The sequence below is a fragment of the Acipenser ruthenus genome, chromosome 32 (genome assembly GCF_902713425.1).
Source record: "Acipenser ruthenus chromosome 32, fAciRut3.2 maternal haplotype, whole genome shotgun sequence".
Taxonomy (NCBI): domain Eukaryota; kingdom Metazoa; phylum Chordata; class Actinopteri; order Acipenseriformes; family Acipenseridae; genus Acipenser; species Acipenser ruthenus.
The window spans coordinates 14,411,985-14,431,702 of record NC_081220.1 but is presented as its reverse complement, the minus strand read 5'-3'; the positions used below and the strand labels follow the sequence as shown (position 1 = coordinate 14,431,702).

Sequence of the window (19,718 nt, the reverse complement as noted above, 5' to 3'; positions counted from 1 at the left end):
TGACGATGATGACGTATCGAATCCACGTCATGTTCAGTAAGCAGGCTCTGTTGTTTTGCGCCTCCGAGCTGTGATGCATGTTATAAAATATGACGTCGTCCACAGAGGGGCGCTCGCATCGCGTGCACGTATCGACAACACGAACAATTCCGTGTTACCCCAAAAAACGCACGGCCGTTCTCTTAGGATTAAACCAACTTCCATAGTTCATAATGTGCAGAGAAAAATGCCATTTCATAGACCATTTGTCCTGTGGCTGTGAAATTAAGGGAGGAGTTTGATTAGCTGTACGGCTTTGTTACTGTATTAATTAATACTGTAGATGGGGGGAGACAATACACAGACGTCCTTATCCAGGGCGACTTACAATTGTTACAAGATATCACATTATTTTTACATACAATTCCCCATTTATACAGTTGGGTTTTTACTGGAGCAATCTAGGTAAAGTACCTTGCTCAAGGGTACAGCAGCAGTGTCCCCCACCTGGGATTGAACCCACGACCCTCCGGTCAAGAGTCCAGAGCCCTAACCGCTACTCCACACTGCTGCTAATAATAATAATAATAATAATAATAATAATAATAATAATACTACGACATTGTCATGGAATTAAGATGTTGAATTTAGTAATTAGTAATATCATTTTTAGTAATTATTTAATATTTATGTAATTCCCGGTTTGTCACATCTGTAAATTGTGTGTGTGTGTGTGTGTGTGTTTCACATGTACAGACCCGCTCGGGAGGAGATCTGTTTTAAAAATGGAGTCGGTTTGGAGCACAACGCTAAGAGCGGCTCCGGCGAGCCGAGTCTGCTGGTCCCCTGCCCGGCCTGCGAGGGGCCCCTGCTCGGGAAGGTCCGGAGGCTGGCGTGCGGTCACAGCTTCTGCCGCCGCTGTGCGCTCCGGATAGTGGACGAGGCGTTCAGAGACATCGAGGGGCTGTCCAACTTCCCGTGTCCCGTCTGCAACAGCTTACCGAGGGCCGAGATGTAAAGAAAGATTCAAATAATAACCGCCGTTAGCGAGTCACGAATTACGTACCGTGTTTGTTAGTGTGTGTGTGTGTTTTTTGCTTCTTTGTTTTTGTAATATATACAATTGTATTCTTTTAAAAAAAACATTTAAGAACACTTATTTCTACTTGTTTTTCTTATTTTTTTTTTAATTAAATGTTTGCATCTTGTATCGTGTTTACAATAAAAAAATATTAAAAATCTTTTTTTTTTCGTCCCAATATCTGTTTTAATTTTTGTTTTTTTAACTGTCATGCATTTATGGAGTAACTGTAACAAGAAAAAAACACTGTGAAAATAATCACAATGTATGGGATCGGTTTGTTCCAGTAATATATCCCGGGCATTGATACTGGTTTAAAAGCACGAATCTGGACGTGAAGTCACAATGTTCCGTTCTCTAGTGATCTGACAGCGATCGACCAAAAACCAACGCAACAAAACCTTGTTCATAGCAAGACCTTATTTTTCTTCTTTCTCTCTCTCCTTAAGAGAACACAAAAAAAGTCTTTAAAAAAAAAAAAAAAAGCACGGAATTTTAAAACAAAGGTGAAAAATAACACCATAAAATGATTTTTTACACATCACTATTATTATTATTATTATTATTATTATTATTGCTATATACAAAGTACAAGTCCATATGAGTACCAGCAATATAAAAAGTATATATTTTTGGATGAGAGTCACTTCACCTCCTTGTGCTCCGTCCTTCAGATGAGACGTAAAACAAACGAGCTCCTATTGGAAGTGACTCTGCAGCAGCAGCAGCAGTTGTTGATGATGCAGAGTTCACCCCCCCCCCCCCCCCCCCTAGTCTCTGTAAGTTGCTTTGAATGGAACGAGGGAGAGCGTTCGGAACCCGACGCTTGGAGTTCTCAAGGCAACCTCATAGCCCGACCCGGATTCAGAAAACTCCGGATCGGACCAACAGAACCGCCAACGACTGCAAACGCTCATCAAACAGTAAGCAGAATGCACAGGACAGCAATGAAAAAAGTGTGAGGCAGCAGCCTTAAAAAAAAAATCCATGCTTGCTATAACTAGGTGTTTCTTTCCAAAGTGCACATTTCAGAGCTCTGTACAGCTGTGGTCATAAGTTTGGCCTCACCTTGAATTTTAGAAAAAAACTAAAACATTGATATTTATGAACATAATTTAGATCTTTTTATTTAACCTCATGTAATCAAAGAAACTACAACATGATATCACTAAAGTCTACCGGACGGAAGCCATACCAGAGGTACAGTATTTCAGGTTAGATTTCAAAATGTCACATTTTTCATTAAGTATGTATGGGGAAAACTATACAGTATGTAATTCAATATGTTAACAAGGGAACATTATTCAGCAGCTTTCATTGGACTCTATGAAGCTGAGGGAGTTCATTCTATATAGAGGGTGTGGAATTCAATATGTTAACAAGGGAACATTATTCAGCAGCTTTCATTGGACTCTATGAAGCTGAGGGAGTTCATTCTATATAGATGGGGTGGAATTCAATATGTTAACAAGGGAACATTATTCAGCAGCTTTCATTGGACTTTATGAAGAAAAATGAGTTCATTCTCTATAGGGTGATGCTGCAAAACCTTTGGCCAGAGCTGTACGTGATGCATCGTAATACAGGTCTGTATCATTTGTGATACAAGACCACGGCATAAAGAACTACAGCTCCCATAATCCTTCACCACTGCTGCAGACGCAGAGGCATGCTGGGAGTCGTAGTCATATCCAGCAAAACGAGTTCACAGGGTGATGCATAGCTTTTGGCCAGAGCTGTAGCTATTGGAAGGGTAAGATTTATTGAATGATCATGCGTTAGCTTCAAACAGGACCCAGTCTTATGGCAACTTCACAGCCAGCAGCTGTGCTCAGGGTGGCAGTTTGGGGTGCTTCTGCCCCCTGGTGGGGGTCTGTGTGTAGCGCCGCTCCGGGCAGCAGCCCGTCCTGCCATTGCCATCGAACAGAAAGTTGTGGTTTGTGGTCTCCTGCCTGGGCTTCTGATTGGTCCCCCGGCTCTCCGCCCTCTTGCAGTTGCCGTGGCGATCCAGCCCCTTCGCCAATGCCAGCCTGCCTCGCAGGCGCTCCACCTCGCTGGCCAGGAAATCAACATGCAGGTGGGAGGAGACTGGGGGCGGGACCTGGCAGGAGCAACACAGCCAATCAGGAACATTCTACCGAGAGATCTACAAATCAGCAACAGCTTCTTTTCAATACAAATTGAACATACTCCAGAGGTTAGAGAAAGGGGGCTTGTTATTCCCAGGAGGTTCCTGGTTCAAATCCCGGCTCAGCCACTGACTCCCTGTGTGTGTGTGTGTGTGTGTGTGTGTGTGTGTGTGTGTGTGACCCTGAGCAAGTCACTTCACCTCCTTGTGCTCCGTCCTTCGGATGAGACGTAAAACAAACAAGGTCCTATTGGAAGTGACTCTGCAGCAGCAGCAGTTGTTGATGATGATGCAGAGTTCACCCCCCTTAGCCTCTGTAAGTCGCTCCGGATAAAAGCGTCTGCTGAATGATTCATTCATTACAGGTCAGGCCCCCTCTCCCCCTGGTGTATATCTCGGTGTCCCATCGTACCTGTATCTGCAGCGCCCCCCGCAGGTAGCAGCCCCTCCACACGCGCAGGCAGGGCCCCAGCAGGAGGGGCAGCAGGGGCCCCCGGGGTCCCAGCGGCTGGCCCTTGAGGGCTCTCTCCAGCCGAGGCAGCCCGTCACAGGAGGGGGCTCGACGGTGATTCTTCCAGCTGGAAGCCGCTCCTCCAGCATTCCTCCAGGGCAGGAGGTGAGGGGCCGGGACCAGGCTTCCCTTGGAGAACAGGAGGAGCAGGCCGGGCCCACTCCCACTGCAATCACTGAGCTGCAAAGAGAGAGAGGGGGAGGCTGGGTGAGGACTCTGCCGAGGACTGGAAACTCACACCTGCTGCTGCTGCTGCACCCAGTCCTGGGGTTCAGAGCTCCCCTCAATTAAGTCTAGTATTATTAATAATATAGAAATGATCAGGAGCCAGGAGTTTGAGCAGGGTTAGAAACTCACACTAGCCCTGCTGCTGCTGCTGCACCCAGTCCTGGGGTTCAGAAGTGGGGTCTAACGAGAGCATTGTATAAATCTCAGCATGACTTCTCTAGACTCTTGTTATAAACTTTTCGCAATGCTTTTCTAAGCAGTAACTTCAATTCAAAATCCAGCAGGTCTTTCTCTTGCCTCGTGGGAGGATGGCATTTCTGAATTGCCGTTCGGGGCGATCCCGGAAGACAGGGGGGCGTTGGAAGGTTTTCGGAAGCTGTCCCGCCTCTCCGGGGTGCAGTGCAGGGCCCAGTCCCACACCGACGGGAAAGAGGGGCCCCCCCAACCCGGAGCCAGACCCCCGTTCACCAGCTCCTGCCAACCATTCACTGGAGTGTAGCTCTGAGAGAGATGCTGAGAGGAGAGACAGACAGAGAGAGAGAGAGAGAGAGGACTGTACACTGGCCAACAAACTAATTAGAAAAAAGCCCTATTACGCAGCACTCTGTCTCCCCCCGGTGGCTCACCTGGGTATTGCGGCCCCGCTCGCGCTGGCAGTTGAACAGGAAGGTGCTGTAGAGAGGCAGGTGGGCTCTGTCGTGCAGGGTCAGCAGAAACACCTCCGTGATCTCAAAGCGAGAGGGGAACTGCTGAAGGAGCTGCCACACACAGTCCAGGAAGAGCAGGAACACAGGAGACTGGAGAGAGGGGGGGGGGAGAGACAGAGAGAGAGACAGAGAGACACAGACAGAGAGAGAGAGAGAGAGAGAGAGAGAGAGGGGGGAGAGAGAGGGGGTGGAGAGAGAGGGGGGAGAGAGAGAGAGAGAGAGAGAGAGAGGGGGGAGAGAAAGTAGCTTTAAATCATATTTTCTTATTTGACTGTTTTTTGCTCACACTGTCCCTTGTCCCCTGCCTCACCTCCTCCTTGTACCTGTCCCCTGTCCCCCTGCTTCACCTCCTCCTTGTCCCTGTCCCCTGTCTCACCTCCTCTTTGTCCGAGTCCCTGGTATAGTTGTTCCGGTGAAGGAACCGGAAGCCGGCAGAGACCCACTCTTTCTGAACCAGGTTCTGGAAGCCCGGCAGCGTCCGGCAATGCGGGTCAGACATGATCTGGACCAGACTGGAGACGACACAGTTCAGGTCCCGGTCTTCAGCCTCTGAGAAAGAGGGGCAGGGTTAGGGGCAGGGAAGGGGTTCGGGGGTTCCTCTGTGCCAGACCGCACCGGATCCGAGATCGACAGGTTAGGATCACAGCCGGTTCTATCTACAGTGACACGTTAGCAGTGCGATAGTGCAAGGATAGCGCATCAGCTGAGGATCCAGTAACGTGGTGCTGAGGTCAGGCGAGTCCAGTGCAGAGCAGGAGGCGAGGAGAGGAGGAGATCAGCAATAGAAGAGTCCTTACCCTGCAGCACAACAGCAAGATCCCCTTCTGCTAAGAGACAGGAGACCTCTGCAGATCTTCTGAGACAAGACCTGGAAGAGAGAGTGAGAGAGCGATACCTGGAGTGTCACAACATCTCACAGAACAGGGATGTCAAAACACAAAACACACACAGAAGAGAGTCTAATGAAAGCTGCTGAATAATGTTCCCTTGTTAACATATTGAATTGCACCCCCTCTATATAGAATGAACTCCCTCAGCTTCATAGAGTCCAATGAAAGCTGCTGAATAATGTTCCCTTGTTAACATATTGAATTCCACCCCCTCTATATAGAATGAACTCCCTCAGCTTCATAGAGTCCAATGAAAGCTGCTGAATAATGTTCCCTTGTTAACATATTGAATTCCACCCCCTCTATATAGAATGAACTCCTTTTCATTTTTTTTATTAATGTCTCAATCCTAAAATTCTAGGGGATGTGAAACTTTTGGCCACAGCTGTGTATATTACAATGGGCACGTTTCTCACGGGAATCGTGAAATCCACGAGAGAAATCCAGCCCGACTCGTAACAAGCAACGAAACAAACAGGCCTCCGAGCGCATCCCGAATCCCCAGGGGCCGGGTCCCTACCTGACGTGATCGAGCCAGCGAGTCGCCTCCAGAGAGGACAGCCACTTCTCATCCGGGACCGAGAGCGACGCAGGAATATCTGACGAGGAAAACGACAGACAGGAAATCCGTTAACCCCGTTACACCTGCAGAGGAACTGATTGGTGTATTGATTAGTCTAAATATTATTATCATTATTATTATTATTATTATTATTATTATTATTATTATTATTATTATTATTATTATTATTATTATTGAGTCATTTAGCAGACGCTTTTATCCAAAGTGACTTACAGAGACTAGGAGGGTGAACTATAATAATCATAATAATAATAATAATAATAATAATAATAATAATGGGGCTGGAATAAAGAGATTCCCATTCTTTCAGGTTAGCTGGTATCGATCAGTGCCCTAAGGTGGCCAGGAGACATTACGATTAGCTAACTAAAGCCGAGTTGAACCTCTTTTTCAGGATCTTGAAAGCTGGTTCCAGGAGACCCCCGGGAGACCTAGTTTGAGGTTTGCTGTATCAAACCCCCAAGTCTCCCTGCCTGGTGTGCCGCGCAGCGACCTGAAACCTACAGTCTCCTGAAACCAGGCTCCAAGCCTCAGAGCGGTGGCTTCGTGTTCCCTCGGCTTGCCAAACACCAGGTCTTTGCGGTGGAAGGTTTATCCCAGTGTTTCCCCAGCCCGCTGGTCCTACCTCCCAGGCAGAGGGCTCGGAGACGGGAGTGGGCAGCCTGGATCTCGGAGAGGGGGGGCATGTCCTCCCCCACCTCCACAATCACACACTGGGGGTGACGCCCGAACAGCAGAGCCTCCAGGTTCCTGAGAAACACAACAGAGAGGCAACGGGAAGATGAGAGAGAGAGAGAGAGAGAGAGAGAGAGAGAGAGAGAGAGAGAGGAGGAGAGAGACAGACAGAGATACAAAGAGAGAGACACACACACACACACACACACACACACACACACACACACACAGAGATAGATAAACAGACACACACATAGACACACTCTCTCTCTCTCTCGCTCTCTCTCTCTGCAGTGCGGTGGCGCCCCGCATTGGGCACAGCGTCTCTCACCGGGCATCGTGCTTCTCATGGTAGATGTTGCTCTGGAAGCTGGCGGCTCGGAGGAGGTCACTACCCTCTGGGTGGCGCCAGCACCAGCGCTGGCAAAAACAACAACACCGAGCTGTCAACACTCACTCAAACCCTGCTGGAACCCGTGCTCCTATACACATCATTACTATCATCATAATTATCATCATCATCATTACTATCATCATTACTATCATCATCATCATTACTATCATCATTACTATCATCATCATCATTACTATCATCATCATTACTATCATCATTACTATCATCATCATCATTACTATCATCACTACTATCATCATCATTACTATCATCATCATTACTATCATCATCATCATTACTATCATCATTACTATCAACATCATCATTACCACCATCATTACTATCATCATCATTACTATCATCATCATTACTATCATCATCATTACTATCATCATTACTATCATCATCATCATTACTATCATCACTACTATCATCATTACTATCAACATCATCATTACTATCATCATCATTACTATCATCATCATTACTATCATCATTACTATCAACATCATCATTACCACCATCATTACTATCATCATCATTACTATCATCATTACTATCATCATTACTATCATCATCATTACTATCTTCATTACTATCATCGTTAATATTACTATTATTATTATTATTATTATTAATGAGTCATTCAGCAGACGCTTTTATCCAAAGCGACTTACAGAGACTAGGAGGGTGAACTCTGCATCATCAACAACTGCTGCTGCTGCTGCTGCAGAGTCACTTCCAATAGGACCTCGTTTGTTTAATGTCTCATCTGAAGGACGGAGCACAAGGAGGTGAAGTGACTTGCTCAGGGTGACACACACACACACACACACACACACACACACACACACGCACACACACACACACACACACACACACACACACACACACACACACACACACAGAGGGAGTCAGTGGCTGAGCCGGGATTTGGACCTCCTGGTATCAATCATTTTTTTGTCTTGTTTTGGGGGGGGTTGGCACAGTGGATCACTGGGATATTATTGATCCTTCGTCTTACCGGAACACGCCCCTCAGTGAAGTGGGCAAACGATCTCTTCAGCTCGGTGTCCAGAATCCTCTGAGGAACCACGTTGAATTTGGGGAGGCTGCAAAAACAGGAAGAGACGCCTCAGACCGGGGACAATGAATCCACCGTCACCGATCTGCCTTTACTTCACTAAAACCAGCAAAAAAAAAACACAACAGGGACCCGCGCGTACCTCGTGGCCATTTCAAAACGATCGTTCACTGAGCTCACTCTCCAGGCAGTAGCCCCAGTCCGTGCCAGTTCCCTCTCCCAGTCCTGCAGCCCTTCAAACCAGTTCATCTGGGGGTCCGTGCCTCGATTACTGAGATACTGTTTCATCTCTGTGTAAAGAAACGGCCGGTCAAGGGGGCTGCACAGCACAGCGGATCAGTCCACTCACCTCTAACCCATAATACAGGCGTGACCCCTCACCCCCCTGAGAGAAAGGGGGCTCCCTCCAGTCCAGGGCAGGCTTGAGGCACGGAGACTGAACTGCTCCCTCCCTCCCTCACCCCCCTGAAAGAAAGGATGCTCCCTCCAGTCCAGGGCAGGCTTGAGGCACAGAGACTGAACTGCTCCCTCCCTCCCTCACCCCCCTGAGAGAAAGGATGCTCCCTCCAGTCCAGGGCAGGCTTGAGGCACGGAGACTGAACTGCTCCCTCCCTCCCTCACCCCCCTGAGAGAAAGGATGCTCCCTCCAGTCCAGGGCAGGCTTGAGGCACGGAGACTGAACTGCTCCCTCCCTCCTTCCCTCACCCCCCTGAGAGAAAGGGGGCTCCCTCCAGTCTGGGGCAGGCTTGAGGCACGGAGACTGAACTGCTCCCTCCCTCCCTCACCCCCCTGAAAGAAAGGATGCTCCCTCCAGTCCAGGGCAGGCTTGAGGCACGGAGACTGAACTGCTCCCTCCCTCCCTCCCTCACCCCCCTGAAAGAAAGGATGCTCCCTCCAGTCCAGGGCAGGCTTGAGGCACGGAGACTGAACTGCTCCCTCCCTCACCCCCCCTGAGAGAAAGGATGCTCTCTCACATATACCTCCATAACTACAGACATCCCTAGACTCTGATCCTCATAATAACCTGTGCATACAGACATCCAGAGAGACAGACAGACAGACAGAGAGACAGACAGACAGAATGCATTCCTCACCCACCCCACCCCTCCTCACCCACACTGCCCAGCGCGGATCTCTGGAAGGAGGAGAGGGATGCTGGGACAGAGGGCTGGTACACCCTGGCGATGGCGCTCGTTATCTGAGACAGAGAACACAGACTCTTATTATTTGTTAAAAAAAAATTAACATAAAATGAATACAATTAAATTAAAAACAACATGAATAAAGTATATTTTTTAATAAATAAATGTATATATTTTTTAAAAAGTCATTTAAAAAAAGCTAATAAAAATAATAAAGAAATAAAGATTTTTTGATTTTTTATTTTAATGACACCCCTCGGGGTCTCCCCTCACCTCGGCCGTCCCGGCGCAGCTCTTCTCAAAGTGGAACCGCAGCACCCGCAGGTCCCGACAGAACAGAACCAGCTCCTCGGGGCGGAACCGGAGCGACGAGCGGGCCGACAGAACCTTCCATCGGGACGGGCTCACTGAGAGAGAGAGAGAGAGAGAGAGGGGAAGGGGAGAGAGAGAGAGGAGAGAGAGAGAGAGAGAGAGAGAGAGAGAGAGAGAATCGTCAAACAACACTGCCTGAACATTATTAGGACCAATATCCTGTCGCTGTGTTCTCCATAAAATCAGCTAAAAACCTCCTTCAACCAACGACTATCTATCTACAGGGATGGGAATCAGACTCCCGCTGCACAGCAGTGTGATCCAGTCCTGGTTTCACTAGGAGTTTAATAATCAGACACGTCTGAAATCTGGGTTGTTCTGTGCAGGAGATCGGAGGGGTACCCACCTGCCACAACTCTCTCAATGGAAGCCAGAGCGACATCATGCTCCCCCAAAAACACAGGAACTGAATCCCTGTCCTGCACAAGGAGGATACAAACACGGCTATTATTATTATTATTATTATTATTATTATTATTATTATTATTATTATTATTATTATTATTATTATTTGTAGTGCTTTAGCAGACGCTTTTATCCAAAGCCACTTACAGAGACTAGGAGGGTGAACTCTGCATCATCAACAACTGCTGCTGCTGCTGCTGCAGAGTCACTTCCAATAGGACCTCGTTTGTTTTACGTCTCATCCGAAGGACGGAGCACAGGGAGGTGAAGTGACTTGCTCAGGGTCACACACACACACACACACGCACACGCACACGCACACGCACGCACACACACACACACACACATGGAGTCAGTGGCTGAGCCGGGATTTGAACCTCCTGGTATCAAGCATCCTTTCTTTAATCGCTGGACCCCCAAGCCTCCTATCTTATTCCATACCAGCAGATAAATGCTTTAAACGTGCGGTTAAAGCGAACAAACCAACCTCCGTCTTGGAGACGCCCTCCTCGGGGACAAACGCCACCCTAAAGGTGGTACACAAGAGGGCGCCGGTGAGCGAGCTTCCTCCCCCAGCACGGGGCTTCCGGACGGGCTGAGTGCGCTGAAGAACGCGCTCCCCTGGAAACAGAGGCAAGAGAGAAGAAAGAGAATTCATGAGCAAACGTGTTTAATGCACATTCGGATTTTACTGTGGTCTGGTCAGGGTCACCTCAAGTAACAGACAAAGTCCGAGGCAATAATAATATAAATCTATTGTGGTACAGCAGGGGGGGGGGGGGGGAGGAAAGAGGGGAAAATGTAGTCCGGGGGGGTTAGTACAGGACTACATTCCCCAGCATGCCTCGGGGCTATGAAGCCAATAACGAGGCAGAATAGCTTATCATAGACACATTGTTTGCTTCCTTTATCCTTTGTGTATTGTGACTTGTCCTGAATGAGCTAGGCCCCGTTTCCAAGGAGACGGAGCTCTCTGTTACCCACGGCGACAGGGAGAGGGAGAGAGAAGGCCATTGTGAAAGGGGGGGGAGGGGAGCATGACTCAAGCGGATTTTGTTTTGTAATCGTAACACACGGCAGGCTACTGTCCCACATATCAACACTGAAGCCCTGAGAAGCCGAGTCGTTCTGAACTTTCAAGAGACGTTGTAAAAGTTTACAGCTGCGCAAATGTAAAAACGCAATTTAATCAAAATTAAAAAGAAAAGGGGGCTAGGTTACGCATGCCGAACGTGAGGCAGTCCAGCTGCTCAGGACGACAGAATGCTTTTTAAAATCAATTCCCAGACGCTAAACACGCCTGTGCCAAGGGAAAGAGTGTCTGAAAATAAACACCAGAGGGGCTTGTAGGGCTCTGATGCCATGGCAACCACACTCACTTATTCATAGTGAAATCTGTTCATGGGCTTGTGAGGTCACTATACATATTTAGAGAGAGAGAGAGAGGGAGGGAGGGAGAGAGAGGGAGAGAGAGAGAGAGAGAGAGAGAGAGAGAGAGGGGAGGGAGAGGGAGAGGGAGAGGGAGAGGGAGAGGGAGAGGGGGAGAGAGAGGGTGGGAGAGAGAGAGAGGGAGAGAGAGAGATAAAGGGGGAGAGAGAGAGAGAGGAAGAGAAGGAGAGGGAGAGAAAGGGAGGGAAAGGAAAAGAAGGAGAGGGAGAGAAAGGGAGGGAGAGAGAGAAAGAGAGAGAGAGACAAACACAGTTTACACTGAGTAATGGAAACAATGGACAATTCATACAGCATTGAGAGAGAGGGAGGGAGGGAGAGGGGGAGGGAGGGAGAGAGGGAGAGGGGGAGGGAGGGAGGGAGGGAGCTGGCAGTTTTCGTGTAGAGGTGCCACTGCCAACACTTGAGTGAGGAGAGCACAGGTCAGCCCAGCAGTGCGGTCAATACAGCACCTCACAGCTCACAGCTCTCTCACACACGCACGCACGCACGCACGCACGCACACACACACACACACACACAGGGCTGCCTGACCTCGGACGAGCACAGACCACCCTGCACATGCACACCACACAGCGCTGCACACGCTGACCCCCACCACCCTGGAGAGAACCAAAGGGAATCAGTCCCACCCCGAAGGGGGAGGGCGGTGGCCTGCAGGTTTGTTGGTTTTGGTAGAACTCACCCGGGAGGCATGTGAAGTCCGACGTCTCTCCGCTCCGCAGGGCCGTGTTGCTGAAGTTCAGGGTTTTGTCCTGGAGAGAGAGAGAGAGAGAGAGAGAGAGAGAGAGAGAGAGAGAGAGAGAGAGAGAGAGAGGGAGTGTCAGGTATCGCAGCTGGAAAAGCAACGCAAATGTGGTTAAATTCGTCTGTGATGTCATCATTGCCAACTCTTACTCTCCTTCACAAAGCCCTTTCTATTTGGAGATATTTTCATGCCATGTCTATTTCCTCTTATTATGTAACTATTTTCCATCTCTCTCTCTCTTTCTTGCTTTCTGTTTTTACTTTCTTTCTCTCCTTTCTTTCTCACTTTGTTTTTAACTTCTTTCTTTATTGCTTTAATGTTCTCTTCTCTCACTTCTTTACTTTGTCTTTCTTTCTGTCTGTCTCTTTGTCCTTTCTTTCCCTCGATCTCTTTTCTGCTTTCCCTTCTTTCTCTCTTTCCCTCTCCAGTCTCCTCCCTGCCAGCAGTTCTTCACATTACAGTAATAAAACCCTGCGCTCGACTCTCTTGTATTTTATTAACCCTCTCATTTCATTTCAGAAGCGTGTTCTTCCCGGTAGAACACGTGTGAGGCGTGGAGACCCGTCACGGACGAAGCCTTGTTTTCACAAATTCTTGTTTCATAACAACAACAAAAAAACAGTGGGGTGTTTCAGTGGGTTAATTTCTATAGTTCAGTCTCCGTGCCTCAAGCCTGCCCTGGACTGGAGGGAGCCCCCTTTCTCTTAGGGGGGTGAGGGAGGGAGGGAGGGAGGGAGCAGTTCAGTCTCCGTGCCTCAAGCCTGCCCCGGACTGGAGGGAGCCCCCTTTCTCTTAGGGGGGTGAGGGAGGGAGGGAGGGAGCAGTTCAGTCTCCGTGCCTCAAGCCTGACCTCAAGGTGTATTTGATTAGGGTTTGGAAGGTGGGGGTGTGGTCTAATCAGTCCAAGCCTCTGGCACTTGGCTCACAGACTCTCCAATCCCACACGTGGCACATCTGCACTGTCTGAGCCGGTCAGACTCTGAGTGATCGATGGCTGGCTGGCTGGCTGATCCTTCTTTCTTCTACAGCTGGAACTTTCCAACCTCCTGCATTCCCGAGCAGCTCGGCATCCTCTCCCTAAACCCCGACCCGAGACGAGGAAAAGCAACACGCACCAGGACCGAATAACGTGACCAGCGTTCACACAGCTCCTAATAAAGTGACCAGCGTTCACACAGCTCCTAATAAAGTGACCAGCGTTCACACAGCTCCTAATAAAGTGACCAGGGTTCACACAGCTCCTAATAAAGTGACCAGCGTTCACACAGCTCCTAATAAAGTGACCAGCGTTCACACCGCTCCTAATAAAGTGACCAGCGTTCACACAGCTCCTAATAAAGTGACCAGCGTTCACACAGCTCCTAATAAAGTGACCAGCGTTCACACAGCTCCTAATAAAGTGACCAGGGTTCACACAGCTCCTAATAAAGTGACCAGGGTTCACACAGCTCCTAATAAAGTGACCAGGGTTCACACAGCTCCTAATAAAGTGACCAGGGTTCACACAGCTCCTAATAAAGTGACCAGGGTTCACACAGCTCCTAATAAAGTGACCAGTGTTCACACAGCTCCTAATAAAGTGACCAGCGTTCACACAGCTCCTAATAAAGTGACCAGCCTTCACACAGCTCCTAATAAAGTGACCAGGGTTCACACAGCTCCTAATAAAGTGACCAGCGTTCACACAGCTCCTAATAAAGTGACCAGCGTTCACACAGCTCCTAATAAAGTGACCAGCGTTCACACAGCTCCTAATAAAGTGACCAGGGTTCACACAGCTCCTAATAAAGTGACCAGCGTTCACACAGCTCCTAATAAAGTGACCAGCGTTCACACAGCTCCTAATAAAGTGACCAGGGTTCACACAGCTCCTAATAAAGTGACCAGCATTCACACAGCTCCATAGAAACATGGATTGCTTTAAAAAAAAAACAACACTCTCCCTAAAAATAGATCTTAGAAAAATGAGTTATGCTTTGCATGCGTTTCCATGGAGACTACCACAAGGTTATTAACTGGAATTCCATGAGCAGGCTCACGTGATAGACACAGACGGCTTCTGACTACTGCTTTCCCTCAGGAGCAAACAAGGGAATTATTAACAGCCAATTACCCAGGCCTGTCCCTTAGACAGGGAAACACCCGCCAACCGAACTCCTGCCATCACCCCTCCGTCAAAGTCTGACGGATCTGCTGCCTTGACCGTTTCGACTGGCCCAGGCCTGGGACAGGGAGATGCATCTTTTCTGTAATGCAGAGCTATGGAGGAACGAGGGACTGGCCACGGAAGGATGTGTAACATATGGCGGGTGAGTGGCAAGCTTTCTCTTTGAAGTGGGTGTGTGTGTCTGTGTGTGTGTGTGTGTGTGTCTGTGCCTCTCTGGGTCTGCGTGTTTCAGTAAGTGTCTGTGTTTCAGTATGTGTGTGTGTGTCTCTCAGTGTCTGTGTTTCAGTGTGTGTGTGTGTCTCTCAGTGTCTGTATTTCATTGTGTGTGTGTGTCTCTCAGAGTCTGTGTTTCAGTGTCAGTGTGTGTGTGTGTCTCTCAGTGTCTGTGTTTCAGTGTCAGTGTGTGTGTGTGTGTCTCAGTGTCTGTATTTCATTGTGTGTGTGTCTCTCAGAGTCTGTGTTTCAGTGTCAGTGTGTGTGTGTGTCTCTCAGTGTCTGTGTTTCAGTGTCAGTGTGTGTGTGTGTGTCTCAGTGTCTGTATTTCATTGTGTGTGTGTGTGTGTCTCTCAGAGTCTGTGTTTCAGTGTCAGTGTGTGTGTGTGTCTCTCAGTGTCTGTGTTTCGGTGTCAGTGTGTGTGTGTGTGTCTCAGTGTGTGTGTGTGTTTCAGTGCCTGTGTTTCAGTGTCAGTGTGTCTGTGTCTCAGTGTCTGTGCGTCTCTGTGCTTGGCTGATTTGACCAAACCAAGCTGTTCACCCGTTAGTAAAATAACGCATCTAATCTTTGAACCCGTCTGTCTGGTCAGCGTTATAAACTTCATTAATGTGTAACTCCACAGTTAGAGATTTCAAACCACTCTTTGCAAGACGCGGCATATTCTTTTCCTCAAAATCATAAAGGACCCGCGTAATGACACGTAGTTATATACGAATGACATTATTGACTTGGTACTCTGTGTGTGTGTGTGTGTGTGTGTGTGTGTGTGTGTGTGTGTGTGTGTGTGTGTGTGTGGGGGGGGGGGGGGGGGGGGGGGGAGAGACATAACAAACTCACAACAGAAGTAGCATTCTAGGGGGGGGGGGGGGGGGGCTGTATTTTCGGATACATAACAAAATAACACTACGATTAATGCCAAACGTAAAATATAAAAGTAACCAACACATTTATTAATTTGGCATTCGTTTATTTTGTATGTATTATTATATACCGTACTACAGCAAGTAGGTGACTATTGACCGCACTGCACACTGGGTAAACTACGGTACTCTTTCTATACCTTAGCATATGTCGTGTGGTAGTTTAACATTACAGACAGGTACAGACACAGACTATACAGTCTGGGGACATAGGAAAGTTTACAAACGAGAGGAGACCCCCATCCAGCCCATCTTGCTCGTTTGGTTGTTAGTAGCTTATTGATCCCAGAATCTCATCAAGCAGCTTCTTGAAGGATCCCAGGGTGTCAGCTTCAACAACATTACTGGGGAGTTGTAATATTCAGAAGGGCTTACCTTGAAGTCAGGGACGAGCTGTTTAATTTTGAATGAGGTTTTGGATCCCGTTAACATTTTTTGATCTTTTAATGCTCCATCATCATGTTTTTTTTTTTTTTGTTTTTTTTTTTTTGCGATTTACAAATAAAATAATATAAAATAATATAATAGAACTAAGAAAATCGAATCCAATTTAAGTAGTTTCTCACCGCGATCGCTCCAGAACAAAGCTCCATTTGTAGCGAGTAAGTTATAAAAGACAAACGGTTTTTTTTTTTGTTTTGTATTATTATAATTATTATTATTTTTTGTCGTTTCTTCCCAACTTCGGTTCACAAAGCAAAGCTGTTTACAAATAACTGGCGCGCACGCACGCACAAGCTGTGCCGTCGTTTAGTGAAATATTCCTTGGGGGAAAAAAGTAAAGAAATTAATGACGAAAGCATTTCGGCAACTCCTCCTTTTAAAAACGCCGAGCTCTGCGGTTTGTAACAGGACGGTGTTAAGTACGTGTGTGTTTTCCCCCTCGAGTCGCCTTGTTTACACGCTCGCCACAAAGAGACGGACTCTGTCGTTCCAAAGCTACAGTCCGACCCACATAGCGCGCTCTCCGCGTCTTAAAGGGCCAGCAACACCCTCCTCGCCTGTATTATAATCACGTTTTTATTGCTGACAGATGGTACAGGCGAGGTTTGGGGAGGTCTCTGGCCCGTAGCCAGATCCAAACTCTCTCCTCTGAGAAGTTTTTATAGGTAGCCAGCTGTAATAGTTTTTTTTCCCCTTCTTCTTTACATATCAACAAAAATCTCTGTTTTCTCAAAAACAGCCTTTTCAGCTTTCTCTAAGTAGGCTAAGGCAATTTACTGTGTGTATGTTCATGACAAAACCAGAAGCTAAAATTAACACGTTTCCACACTTCAAGTTATAAATAAGTTATTATTATTATTATTATTATTATTATTATTATTATTATTATTATTATTATTATTATTATTATTATTAAATGTGTGCCCCTAAGAATTTCGTGCGATGATTATGACATAGTTTAGACGCCCCATATACCAGTATAACCAGAATCCTTATCCCAGTCAAGTCAGACGCTAGTGAAACGAAACGGGTCCGACCACAGCTCCTGAGTGACAGCCATAACTCGCGGTGCTGCATTTAACATTCCAGAACACACGGAATCAATTACGTCACCGCCGCACACACCAAAAGCCTCTATTATAAAAGCGAGGTCTGTCATTAATACAGTCAGTATAGACTGGCTGGCATCGCCTCGGCGCTGCTTGTAAAACCAATCGCGACACACCCTGTCCCACAGCCTCAGGAGGAAACCTACCCCGCCGCTTAAAAGATATTTCAAGCCAGTACTGCTGCCTTTTAAATTATATATATATATATATATATATATATATATATATATATATATATACACACATACACACACACATTGTCACGTGGTTTGAATGGAACGCGCAAGCAGCAAGCCCAGAAATTCAGGGTAGCGACAGGACAGAGAAATATCATAACAACGCGATATCTGGAGTCACAGGACGTGCAGCGGCTCAGAATAACTGATAACAGTATTAAAACAAACAAACAAACAAAAACGTTTATTCCTCGGGAGAATGGAGCGACTGTGTAAATGTACTGCACGTTTGTTTCTGTCGCCCCCTTGTGGCTACTCTGCGTATTTATTATTTGCACATACTGTAAACTACACTGTATTTAAATATGAAGCTTGCATTGTAATCCTGTGCTGCCCTGTAACACCTGTGTGAGTCGCCTGGGATAAAGATGTCTGGCAAATAAATAATAATAATAATAATAATAATAATAATAATAATAGTTATTTGTCTTGGCATGTTAACTGGCCGTGCTAAAACCCGCGTGCCTGGCTCAATGCAACCCACCTGCAACTCTGACTTCTCTGAAAACATTTTAAGGGTTAGAGAAGCAGGGGTGTCGGCAGACACAGCGGTATGCCGTCGTCATCATCCGCCCAGCAAGGGAGAGACAACGCGAAGGAATTCCAAAGCTGGCGGAAGAAGAAAGCGATTTCTACCCAGCCTCGCCGGCCCGCAGATGCGAGCCGATCTGCAAGCGACGGTCATTGGAATTGCAAGCAATCCAGCCTCGCCACAGTCTGTTTCCGAAGCTCTATGAACTAGTATAATAAAAAAGCAAGCGTGTAAGCAGTTTGTAAAAGAAAAGAAAAAAAAAACGTTTGATAAAATAGAAGCTAACACAGCGACTTCCGTTTAACGTGTGGCCGCTGTTGCGAGAAGCTCATTTGAACTGCATGCTGCGGATTGCAATTCTGATCAATGATGTTGGAATTGATTAAAAGGGTATTGGAATTCAAAAGCAGGAACTGACCCCAACCCAGGAAATAACTTCAACAGTATGTACTGCGGTCTGGCGCTCGCTTGTAGTTCTTTCGCAGTACGCTTTTGCTCAGGGCTGTGTGATGTTTTTCATATATTTACATATAATCTCCCGTTTTTCGTTCCACCCCGAGTTCTCAGTTACTTGACAGTCGATCATGTTCTTACTTGGTCAACGCTAACAGTGCTTGTCCAGACCTTTAGCCATTGAGAATTTAGAGACACCCAGAAAACCTGCAGGATGGTGGACCTGCAGAACCAGGGCTGCCCCGCTCCACCTCCCCCTCCTGATCAAGTACATTCCAGCATTGATTTGCATTGAAAAGACACAGAAAAAACAGATTCGATGCAGTAGTATTTTATTAATTTTGAACCACACGCCCCCCCGCCCCTCATTGCAGTAACACAGGTGCGCTAAAAACCGCATGACAAAAAACAAATTAGTCTGCATAGATTATACTTCAAACTTCTATATACAAAGATGCATTGCTCAGGGAAAAAAAAGGTTGCATTGTATTATAATTATTATTATTATTATTATACAAACATTAGTTAGAAAAGTGAGGACAATGATACAGTATCCAGAAGGTCTGCAGACAAAAAAATAAGTTCTTGTCGCTTTATAATAACATTGTGCAGGTTTTGTTTTTTTTCAATCCTTTCAAAAACTTTCTCCTCGTCTCTATAAAATAAAACATGCCCAGTAACACACACACGCACTCTCTTTTTTCTTTCTTAAAAATAATAATGATAATAATAAAAAATAGTATTTGTTCAAACTTTTCAACTTGGAGCCAAACACACGATATTACATTATTTTCAAACACTCTTCTGTTATATATATATATATATATATATATATATATATATATAAATTCCCTGGCATCTCATTGGTTAGTACCCTTGGCAACTTAACTTTCAATAGATGCCCGGGAAATAAAGTTTCAGCACACGTGTCTTTTCACCTGGACAATCCTTGAGCCACCTCATTAAAACCACAAAACTGGTCTTTTTTCGCCCTATAAGTTCCCCATTTTCTAAGCGCACAGACCCCCCCAAGGCGCTAGAAGCCCCTCTGCCTGGGTCGACGGTACGGCGGCACCCTCAGCTTTCACGAGAGCCTGGGGCGTTCATCTCCGGTTGCATATACATTTTTCATACAACACGCTGTTATAAAGCGTGGGATGGAGTGGTGAACATTTGGCTTCAAAGAGAAAGTCACTTCACTTTCTTTTGTTTAAGCAGGTATCTTGTGTTCAGAGCATCGCTATCTTCACTAGGACGTGTCTGTTTATGG

At 46.7% G+C, this 19,718-nt stretch overlaps 1 protein-coding gene across 2 annotated transcripts; it reads right to left on the bottom strand.

The window, feature by feature from the left end:
- Positions 1–2,159: 2,159 nt before the first annotated feature.
- Positions 2,160–16,667, bottom strand: LOC117971844 (myotubularin-related protein 11-like). 2 transcript variants are annotated; one of them, XM_059006216.1, is made up of 17 exons: positions 16,050–16,667; positions 12,311–12,380; positions 10,667–10,800; positions 10,121–10,193; positions 9,676–9,809; positions 9,359–9,458; positions 8,403–8,550; positions 8,201–8,288; positions 7,114–7,202; positions 6,733–6,857; positions 6,045–6,123; positions 5,432–5,502; positions 5,011–5,183; positions 4,554–4,724; positions 4,225–4,440; positions 3,601–3,879; positions 2,160–3,161 (listed from the first exon to the last, which is right to left on the bottom strand). In XM_059006216.1, the coding sequence occupies exons 1-17, from the start codon at positions 16,104–16,106 to the stop codon at positions 2,892–2,894; spliced, it is 2,277 nt and encodes a 758-aa protein (XP_058862199.1). In that variant the 5' UTR covers positions 16,107–16,667; the 3' UTR covers positions 2,160–2,891. The 2 variants fall into 2 exon arrangements, with proteins under 2 accessions (XP_058862199.1, XP_058862200.1); XM_059006217.1 differs by having other exon boundaries at positions 9,374–9,458; positions 16,050–16,665.
- Between the last annotated feature and the right edge of the window lie 3,051 nt (positions 16,668–19,718).